The sequence below is a fragment of the Frankliniella occidentalis genome, unplaced genomic scaffold (assembly GCF_000697945.3).
Source record: "Frankliniella occidentalis isolate FOCC.00 unplaced genomic scaffold, Focc_3.1 Scaffold1, whole genome shotgun sequence".
In the NCBI taxonomy this organism is placed as follows: domain Eukaryota; kingdom Metazoa; phylum Arthropoda; class Insecta; order Thysanoptera; family Thripidae; genus Frankliniella; species Frankliniella occidentalis.
In genome coordinates, this window is record NW_026267131.1 from 1,324,456 (window position 1) to 1,334,836 (window position 10,381).

The following is a 10,381-nucleotide window of genomic DNA, read 5'->3' on the forward strand; positions in this document are numbered from 1 at the left end:
CCCGGGGGCTGGGGGGACAGAACCTCCGAGACGGACGGACACCGGCAGACGGCCGGGCCGACGGACGCATGGAGGGGCAGGCGCGAACGGCGGGGCAGAGCGACTCCCGTCAGTCCGTGGGGAGCCTTCCGGTCGACTGGACGACCCACCTTCCCTTTCTGTGAGTGGGAGAGCGGCGCGGTGGATGTAACGTCGTCGGGAACTCGTAGGAAAAGGATTGGGGGAAAGGGTGGGTGGGGGTGGGGGGGAGTTGCGCAAGCACACTGCAGCTACCTGCTGCCCACAGGACGTAAACATAACCTCAATGTGGTGCAGCAAAGGAGCAGGACATACGGCATAGGTTGTTGCTACGCGAGGGATTTTGCGCCGTGGATCGTGATTTGTGATGTAGCTAGGCAGGACTGGCCCGACGAGTCTCAGCTGTTCGAGTGACAGTTGGCCTCGCTCGGTCTCCGTCTTTGTGAGTTGCTGCTCCCCTTTCTGCTGGCAGCTGTAAACAGTGGCGCTTTTCTTCTTGCAGGAATTAACGGAGAGGACTTTCAATCCATCGACATGGCTAACTACGCTGCCGTAAGTTTGAGTGCAAAAATTTCCCCCTTCTTCTTTGCCTGTGTTGTCACTGGAAGCGGCAGTCATTATTCACTGATATGCTTTGCCTCCCCTCTTTTTGACATCTGGATGATAATTTGGTCCTGATGCAAGCTTTTTGGTTGCCAAGCCACTGTGCTGGGGGCTGTGTACCAATGTTAGCTATATCAGTATTTTTCGTCATTCTAACATATCTAATGCAGTTCAACATATTCAAAAATTAATCTCTCTCCATCAATTTTTTTGATCAGTTTTATATTTCTTTGTCTTTTATTAAACAGATTGTGCAGAAGACTCGAGATGCCTTTTACACTGGCCGCACTCTGGATTATGAATTTCGTGTTAAGCAGCTGAAGAATTTGCTTCGTCTGTTTGAGGAAAATGAAACAGATCTCATTAGTGCTTTGGAAGCGGATTTAAGAAAGGTGAAGTTTTGTTCAAGGTGCTACACTTTTGAATTGCACATATCTCAAACTTGTATTGACAATCCATGTATACTTATCTGTACAGAGTAAGATGGAGTCTTGCATCATGGAACTTGAAATTTGCAAGAATGAAATCCGCCATACCCTTCTCAGTTTAAAAGATTGGATGAAACCTGTGAAGGTATGTTTTGTTTTGAGTGTTTGCAGTTGTTGCAGTCCCTTTCTGACCCCTAAAAACAATTTCATTTTCTTATTGCTATTATTTTTTACAGCCTGAGAAGACATTTGTCAACATGCTGGATGAGGTTGCTATTTACAAGGATCCATATGGTGTTGTACTTGTCATGGGAGCTTGGAACTATCCAGTTCAACTGACAATTAGCCCAGTTATTGGTGCCATTGCTGCTGGAAACTGTGTCATTATCAAGCCATCAGAAATAGCAACAGCTTCAGCCAAACTGATGGCAGACCTTGTTCCAAAATACCTGGATCAAGTATGTTTAGAGATTGCATTATCTTTCATCTGTCAATATTTGTTTATTCTTGAGCTGGTCGTGTGACTCTTTTCTTTTTAATATTTAGGAATGCTTTCAAGTTGTGCTTGGTGGTATCCCAGAAACCACTGAACTTTTGAAACAGAAATTTGATTATATATTTTACACTGGTTCGACAACTGTTGGAAAAATAGTCCGAGCTGCTGCTAATGAGCACTTAACACCGGTTACTTTGGAGCTTGGAGGAAAAAGGTGCAACCAACTCTTCTCTTTTTTTTTTTTTTTTTTTTTTTTTTTTTTTTTGTAGTACTACAGTATTTAGTTAGCTCGCTCTGTCTTACTTTCATTTTCATTTTCAGCCCTGTATACTTGGATAATACCGTCAATATGAGTGTTGCTGTCAAGCGTATAATTTGGGGAAAGGTGGTTAATGCTGGTCAAACGTGTATTGCACCTGATTATTTGCTCTGCACTCGTGAAACTCAAGAAAAGTTTGTGGCGAAAGCAAAAGAAGTGCTTCAAGAATTCTATGGTTCCAACCCCAAGACTTCTCCAGATATGTGCCGCATTGTGTCTGACAGACAGTTCCAGTACGTTTCTTTTTTGCTGCTTAGTAATGATAGCATGGCCCAAATCTTTTGTTTAGTAAATGCTCATTGTTCCCTTCTCTCTATCTAGGAGGCTGCAAGAATATTTGAAGTGTGGTAAAATAGCTGTTGGTGGAGAAGTGGATGCCTCTGAACGCTATATTGCTCCAACTATACTCGTTGATGTCAAACCCACAGAGAAAGTGATGCAAGATGAAATTTTTGGTCCAATTCTGCCAATTGTCAATGTTGAAAATGCTTATGAAGCCATCAAGTTCATCAATAGTCGGTAAGTACATTGATGTAGATTAATTTTTATTTTAGTTCTAGAAAACATAAAATATCTTGCTGTTACATTGGTTTCATAATTCTTTTCTACTTGGTCGTCTGAGACGTGACTCTAATAATTATTAATTAGACAGGGTATTTGGAAAGTCAGTGTTCAAGACTGGATGACTGGATCCTCTTTCTATTAATGCATTCTATTCCAAGCCTGGCTAGGACCCAAATATGGTTTGTGTCATGTTTTTCACTCCCCTTATTTTTTCCCCATTGCTTCCAATCAATTCAGAGAAAAGCCACTGGCGTTTTATGTGTTTACATCTGACAAGAAAGTAAAAGACTTGCTGCTGAAGCAGACTTCAAGTGGAGGTGTTGCTGTGAATGATACTTTAATGCACTTCACTGGTGAGTGACACCCCATATAGGGCGGTGGTGTCTTGATTCCTGTAGGTTTGCTTGTGACTGAAGGAATGTATGGTGGTGATGGTGGTTATGCTCGTCTATGCACCCTTCATTTCTCTTAGAGTGAACAATTCATTATTCAGGTTGGTGTGATGTCCTTGATTCGCTATCTGGGTTCGGTCAATGTTTGCTCGAAACCTGCTCTCAAGAAGGTTGATCTCAGTCGTTTTATTTAGTGGCTCAATGCTGACACCACGAAGAATGTTTGGCTCCAACAGAGCTCCTTCTACCAAGTCATCACAACTATTGTTCACCCTATTGTTTATTTTACTACCAGTAATCTGTAGGTTGTGTTTAATGGTTGCATCTAGCTCCCTTGCTTCCCATGTCCAGCTTCTTTGTCTCACAGTATCACTGATCTTTTCTGGTTTTTATTTTATTCTATTCAATCTTAGATAGGAAACGTCATGCTTTTTACTCCAGAATGGGTATGGTTCTGACCACTAATTGAAGATTAACTCCGTCAAATGTTTCATTTAGTCTTATGTAGATCTACCTTCAACACCACACCTTTGTCTCCTCTTGGTTTCTGTCCATTTGGTTGTCGTGATTAATTTCAATTATGAATGTTGTGTGGTGATGGTTTTTAATCTTGCTGGTGCAGGGACAAACCTTTGGCATTGTACATATTCTCTGACAACAAAGTGGAGAGGGACCTATTCTTGAAGAATACAAGCAGTGGTGGTGTTTGCATCAATGAGACCATCTTCCATGCTGCAGGTTTGTTTTAGCATATGGTAGCATGTAGTTTGTAACCACAAGCTTTGGCATGAATGGCTTCCAACGCAGATATGGCAGTATATCTGTAGTGTGTTGCATTTTAAGTGGGTTTAGTATCATGTGTTTATGACCTGTTTTGGTGTTTTTTAGTATTTTATCATACAGTTAACGGCTAACATTCTAATAAGTGTTTTCTTACATATGCGACTAGCTGAGGGCCTTCCATTTGGTGGTGTTGGCTGCAGTGGCATGGGTGCCTACCATGGAAAATTCACTTTTGACACATTTACCCACAACAAAGGAACCCTGATCAAGGACTATAATATTGTTGGTGAATCACTTTCTGCGTGAGTACAGAGCCGTCACTTTATTTACTCTACCCATATACCTAGTTGATTGGATATAACAATATTGTACTTTGTTAAATTTTAGGGCACGCTACCCACCCTACTCAGAAAAAGGATTAACATTTTTGAGGACCTTGATGAAGAAACGACGTGGAGTTTCCCTGGCATTCCTCCAGTATGGTGCTATATTTGGCCTGGGGATGCTGGCTATGTGGGGTATTAATGCCCTTCAGAAGGTACGCCATCGCTAAAGAATTGTTTAGTTGGATACCTTGCGATATTTAAACCTAAAATTACAACAGCCCTGTCATCTAACAGAGTACTGTAGTTCCTTTGAAAAAAAAGAAAGAAAGAAAGAAAGAAAGACATTAATCAAACTAATTAGTAATTCTTTTGAAAACATTTGGCCAGTATATGCTGCTTTCTTTGTTACTGTAGAAGCTTAGGAAGATGAACGTATTAAAAGGGCTTTGCTTGAAGAAGGTAATTTTATTCAAGAACAGTATTTAACCACATTCAGCTTCTTTTCTGCAAATGTCACTGAGCTGTTAATAATCGTATCATTCAGTATTGCTTTAGAGTAATGTTTGTACATGTTTCAATAATCTAATAAATTTTAAAAGACTGGTCACTTTGTTCTCTTGTGGAAAATGTATCCTAAATGCAACCCTGCCACTTTTTAATAATAAATAAATGAAGAGAGGGGGGGGGGGCAGTAGTAGGGAAGTTCACTACTGTTTTCTCTAACTAAAGTATAGTCTCATCCACATCAGTATAGAAATTTTAGCGGGTATCTCTGAACACTTTCATATGCAAAAAAATTTTGAACCATCTTTTTTTCTTTTTAAAATTTTTAACATTTTAAAGTTTACCATTCATTCTTACCTAGAAGAGAGTGCTAGATCTCGTTGCTACTTCGGTCTGTTCAATGTCCCAAATCAAATAAATAACGTAATGTTATTGTGTTTTTTCTACAGTCTCAAGAAAACCAATGAAGAAAAAGTTAGAACTTCTCAAGATTTAATTTCCGCTCTTGCTGCATCAGAAGCCTTTGTAACTGAAAGGCAACCCAACCTTGAGGAGAAAGTGTTGTATGTAAGGTGCAATAGTTTATTATCTAATATTGTCATATTCAACAGCTTCACATATTATCCATCTGTGCATCCTTAGTTTCTTACTTGTGGAAGAGTTTCTCTTGCTCTTTGATCATTTCTTCAAGCAAACTTTTATGCATTTTTGTGCCATAGTTATCCGTAATTCATAATAGGAAAATTAATGTCTTACTTCAGTTGGAATGCAATGGTGAAAAATTTTGCTATTGAGGGATATTTGCCCTTTCTTTACCTGTCTTCGCAAACTTATTTTGTGAAGGTGAGAGAACTGAGGTTTTCTCTTTTTACACTAAGATTTTCTTTAGCTATGTTTAATGATAGGGTGATTGTGGATTTTTTTCACTAAATTGAATGAGCTTTGCTCCAATTTGTGTGTCACTCTTTTCCCTTGCCATGGTCTTGCCTATAACTTGTGATCAATTTTAAGTGTGATCTGAAATTCTTGCGGATCAATCAGTGTTTCTAGATGTAAAAGGAAAGGGTTGGAAAAGTGGGATTTGTGATTCCTATTTTATAAAATATGCTGGTATTGTTTTTGTTTTTTTTAAATTGATTAATATAAACCATGGCTAGTTTTCAGTTACCCAGTGAGTTAAAGCAAAATGAAGCTACTACTCTACAACTATGGCTATGAAATAGTTTCTCCTCTATTTTGTCAACATTTTTTTTTCATCTTAGTATGATTAAGTGTCATTAGTTATATTTAGTTATATGATTATGATCTTGTTCAAATTTTCAGTTATAAGTGAAGTTGAGGTACACATTTTAATTATGAATAACGAGTCGACATGTACGTATTCATCAACTTATTTTTTGTATCATATCAGAATGCTTTGTGATGCGCGTCATGTGTCAGAACTGTCAGAACTCTTGAGTGATTGTCCTTGTCAGGATGGGACCAAAGAAGTATGTCAATATATTTTTAAATAAATAAGCATTTTTAGAAGTAACCCTTTCTTTTCCAACCCCTCGTAAATAATAGGTATGAGGTTTTTTCTATTTCTGTTCTACATGGTATTCAAAACTTGCCGGCGTTTCAGTGTTCACCACTCCCTCGAAGTCAAAGAATGGGTAGAATAGTCACAATCAAAAATTGAAAGAAAAATACCAATAAATAAACGGTTAGGCATTTCTGAAAAGATACATTTTTCAAAGTAAAAGTCTAATAATAAAAGGTTTTAAAAAGAAACTGAACACGACTATTTTTAGTTATCTCGGCCTCCTGCCTGCCCTGCCTATACACTGCGTACAACCTTTCGCATTTCGTAGAGGCTAAAACCTACATACAGTAGCTTTTGTTATATGACCACCCTATGATAAAGTCAGCGTACTAAGCTAGTTTGATAGTTTTGATTTACTCGTGAGTTTCTTTTCCAGCGTTTCCTAGTAAGAAATTTTAACATATTTCGCGCTGCACGTTGCTTAAACTGAATACGGAGCTACAACTGACTGCTGGGAAGGGGAAGGGGAGGGGAAGGGAACGGAACGGATTAGAGTAGAGAGGGTGAGGTAGGTCATGGTGTAGGTGCAGCTGCCGGACGGTTCGATCGATATTTGGTTCGGGTATTCCCTGTACGCAACGTCCCGTCCCTAACAGTAAGTTGGTCATAAACATGGATAGCATTTCCCTCCGGTGCTCACCGACGGGCACCCTCGTGCTCGTGGCTGTGATGATGTCCCTGCTGAGCTCCATCGTCGCCGACGGCGCCGAGGGCGCCAACGGCACCGACCCGGCTTTCACGACCAAGGATAACACCACCTCCACGGAGCATGGACATGGACCACTGATGAATGCACTCATTGGTTTCCTATACATGCTACCTAGCTGGTCCGCCAAAACATGTCGAGAAGACCCTCTTGTAAGTGCTCGAGAACTTTTCAAAAATAATTTCCGATTTGGCTCTAGTATGAAGACCCGCCTAACCTGCTGTACATACATTTGTTTTCAGGAATGTAACGCGCTGGTCTGGTTTCCCTGCTATTTATATGTTGCCTTAATAGCCCTATCAGGCGCCTTTGCTTGTGTTTTGATTCTGCCGTGCCTCTTCCGAGCTTGTGGGTTTGGTGAAATTGGCGTTTCAGCTGGCAGCTATGCGGCAGTTTTTCAGGTATGGTTCACAAAGTCCAAGGTTTAAGAACTGTTTAGGGACAAAATGAAACCTTTGTCTTTGTTTCTGAATTAAATTGTACGTCTTTACCTTCCAGAGTGAGCATGGGACACCATGTTGCTTTCGAACAGCTCAAAGTTTAAGTATGAGGGGGACCCCATGCTGGGCCCGACTTATCTTCAGCATTGTAGGACTGACAGTGGGTGGTTTACTTTCCTATTATTGGCTCCCAGCTTGCAGTGTTCAAGCAGGAAACTCCTCAAGTGCAACGAACATTACTTCAGTGAATGAAACCTTAGCTAGAATTTTTTCAGCTAATACTACTACGGAGCTATCTTAAACAATTCTGTTATATAACCTGACTGATAAGTTAAGCTCACTCTTATTTATTACTGTACCCGGACAAAAGATTATGCCTAGTCTTTACTTCTTTATGATTGCTATATGTACTTAAACAATAATTTTGTGTTCTTAAAATAATAAATGACAATTTTGTGCTCCTGAAATAAACCATAATTTTGTGTTCTTGAATTAAACGATAATTTTGTAATATGCTTCCTGCTTAATTGTAGAAAAAAAATCCTTTGCACATTTCCATTACATTTATCATACAACTTTCAGTGATTTTGAATTTTATTGTATTTGACATAATACCTTTTACACAATCACAAATTTAAATAGACAAACTAAAGTAAATCAAAAATTTCAAAAATAAAATAAAATCTCAGGTCTCAGGATGCAATTGAACACCTTGTTTCTCGTTTCTATACCATAAATTTGCCATACTTAATTGGAACTTGGAACAAGTCTCCCCTCAGTCAGAGTACCTCATGGCCTTGGCGTCAAATAAGGACCGTGTGTTGTTTTGTTGATTTTATCTTTCGGCGACTGGCGACTTCGTTTTACTTAATTTATTGTCTGTTAACCACACCGCTTGTACCATTGGAAGTACCTGTGCCTAATTTTTTCCTTAACCGAAGTCATTAGTGTTCGTTTCCACCACCTAAGACCGTCTTTCAAAGTTGTTTCGATTAGATTGCTGTTAGAATAAGAAGATTAGTGCTGTCTTATGATTCTCGGTATGAGTTTTGACGTCCCATCACCGTCAGTAATAACAGTGAACCGGAGATTAATTGTGATCAGATTGAAAACTGAGTCCAATGTGAGGTTAACTTGCAGGAATATCATCTCACTTGTCTAGAGGTGTCTGGTTATTAAAATGCTCAGTATGGTGGAGCCCATGGATCAATCAGATCTGATGGATGGCATGGACACAGAAGACGTCCGAGAATTGCAGCTATTGACAGAAAGTAGAAGAGTTTCTACTCGGTTTCATCCCCAGCATGGAGAAAACATCATCCTTCTGGAGGATAACACGGTAGCTTATAGGAAAGCCAGTTTTGCGAATGCAGTGACATTCAGTGAAAAGCCTTTGTTGCCCGGAGAAATATTCCTCCTTGAAATTGAAAAAAATGAGAGAGGTTGGAGCGGTTACATGAGGCTAGGTCTCACTCAGAGGGACCCAAAATGTGCCGTTACTCAAGATGGTAATTTCCCGCAATACGCTCTCCCTGACCTAGCAAATATGGGACAGTCATGGATATATGGAATCACAAAGACTCAAAACAATGTCTACCGGTTCGACAGCCTTGAAAACAATGTATCTGAGGATGACGATACTCCATTGAAGTCAGAGTGTACCAAATTGTTTGTTGGTTCTAGTCAATGTGTAAAAACTTCAAGAGGCACAATACCTAGGAGCTGGTTAAGATCATCTTCATCAAACAAAGGTGAAGAAATCTTACCTACTGATGTAGGCAGCCGAATTGGTGTTGTCTATGTTCCGTTAAGAAATGGGAATGCTGAAATGCATTTTGTCATAAATGGTGAAGATCAGGGGCCGTGCACTAGAGACATCCCCTATAAAGAAGGTCCCTTGCATGCTGTTGTTGATGTTTATGGGACTACAAAGCAAGTACGAATTGTCCAACTTCAGGGAGGTAAATACCAGTGTTTTTCATGTCAGTTAAAAGACTGTTGTTGAGTTTTTAAGCTATAACTCTGTTTTTTTCTCTTACAGTTGCTAGTTTGCAAAGTGCTTGTAGGGATGCCATTCTTCTCCATCTAAGAAATCATTCAGTGGCAGAACTGCCTCTTCCTAAGAGTCTAAAAGATTTCTTACTTTTCAACTCATGAATGTAACAACCCATTCACCCTACATGATTTTTGAGATTTTTATTAACAGGTATCATTGAATAATACCTGCTCTACACAATGAAGGTCCTCCCCTCAGTGCTGAAATTGTCAGTCCTACGGGAGAAATGTGAAGTCCCATCAGTATTAGCTACTGCTACAAGAATTTGCACTATCATGTGCACTCTTTTAAATTGTTGTGACAAAGCGATAGATAAATTTATTGTCATTCTTAAATTCAATGTAAATGAAGCCAAAGTGTACAAAATTTTGAATTATTTTTTACAAAACGAATTTTTCTAAAGTTGTACATAAAATGCCTGCAAAGTGGATTTTGGTGGCTTGAGCTGTCTTGTGTTGTTTTTTTTCTTTATGTAATTTTATATGTTCAGCAGAAGTTGTTCTGTGTTATAGGAATTCCATTATGTTGAAATACTGTGTCAAATTTTATAAGCTGTTAAAATATTTAGGCTCATCATTTTGTATTTTGCTTTGAAATTATATTCAATTGTTTTATTTAAAAGATTGTAACTTTTTTCTGCTTATCTGTATTTTTCTTCTCACTTTGAAACCATAGAAAATTTCAAGGGTAGGAAGAAATTTTGAGATTTTGTGACTGGCTATTGATGCATTGTATCTTTTGCATTCAATATCTGTGAATTTATTCCAGTATAAGACGTGTATGTAGCCACCATTGGGAAAAATTTCATTTGAAATAATTGTTTTGTTTAATGCATATTGCTCCTTTCTCTTCAGTCTGCCACATTTTTTTAAAAAACTTCTTTATGATTGCTATATGTACTTAAACAATAATTTTGTGTTCTTAAAATAATAAATGACAATTTTGTGCTCCTGAAATAAACCATAATTTTGTGTTCTTGAATTAAACGATAATTTTGTAATATGCTTCCTGCTTAATTGTAGAAAAAAAATCCTTTGCACATTTCCATTACATTTATCATACAACTTTCAGTGATTTTGAATTTTATTGTATTTGACATAATACCTTTTACACAATCACAAATTTAAATAGACAAACTAAAGTAAATCAAAAATTTCAAAA

The 10,381-nt window shown here is 38.5% G+C and overlaps 3 protein-coding genes across 9 annotated transcripts in view; all 3 read left to right on the plus strand.

The window, feature by feature from the left end:
- LOC113213548 (aldehyde dehydrogenase family 3 member B1) overlaps positions 1-5,967 on the plus strand; it is a 26,037-nt gene extending 20,070 nt beyond the window's left edge. For 4 of the 7 annotated variants that reach the window (XM_026432658.2, XM_026432659.2, XM_052277706.1 and 1 more), the window contains 11 exons: positions 521-570; positions 870-1,013; positions 1,099-1,194; positions 1,286-1,507; positions 1,596-1,759; positions 1,867-2,097; positions 2,186-2,383; positions 3,443-3,558; positions 3,770-3,905; positions 3,991-4,141; positions 4,883-5,967. In XM_026432658.2, coding sequence (XP_026288443.1) covers positions 521-570; positions 870-1,013; positions 1,099-1,194; positions 1,286-1,507; positions 1,596-1,759; positions 1,867-2,097; positions 2,186-2,383; positions 3,443-3,558; positions 3,770-3,905; positions 3,991-4,141; positions 4,883-4,900 — 1,526 coding nt within the window. In that variant the 3' untranslated portion in view covers positions 4,901-5,967. Of the gene's footprint in view, positions 1-41; positions 161-241; positions 341-520; positions 571-869; positions 1,014-1,098; positions 1,195-1,285; positions 1,508-1,595; positions 1,760-1,866; positions 2,098-2,185; positions 2,384-2,665; positions 2,782-3,442; positions 3,559-3,769; positions 3,906-3,990; positions 4,142-4,882 lie in introns of those variants that run through there. The other 3 variants (XM_026432663.2, XM_026432664.2, XM_026432660.2) reach the window with 3 other exon arrangements.
- Positions 5,968-6,497: 530 nt separating this feature from the next.
- Positions 6,498-7,675, plus strand: LOC113213550 (uncharacterized). The gene is made up of 3 exons (XM_026432666.2): positions 6,498-6,876; positions 6,967-7,125; positions 7,223-7,675. The coding sequence occupies exons 1-3, from the start codon at positions 6,631-6,633 to the stop codon at positions 7,463-7,465; spliced, it is 648 nt and encodes a 215-aa protein (XP_026288451.1). The 5' UTR covers positions 6,498-6,630; the 3' UTR covers positions 7,466-7,675.
- A 262-nt stretch (positions 7,676-7,937) lies between these two features.
- Positions 7,938-10,037, plus strand: LOC113213549 (neuralized-like protein 2). Its single transcript, XM_052277712.1, has 3 exons — positions 7,938-8,204; positions 8,305-9,125; positions 9,206-10,037. Exons 2-3 carry the CDS (start codon positions 8,345-8,347, stop codon positions 9,319-9,321), a joined length of 897 nt encoding a protein of 298 aa, XP_052133672.1. The 5' UTR covers positions 7,938-8,204; positions 8,305-8,344; the 3' UTR covers positions 9,322-10,037.
- Positions 10,038-10,381: the final 344 nt, after the last annotated feature.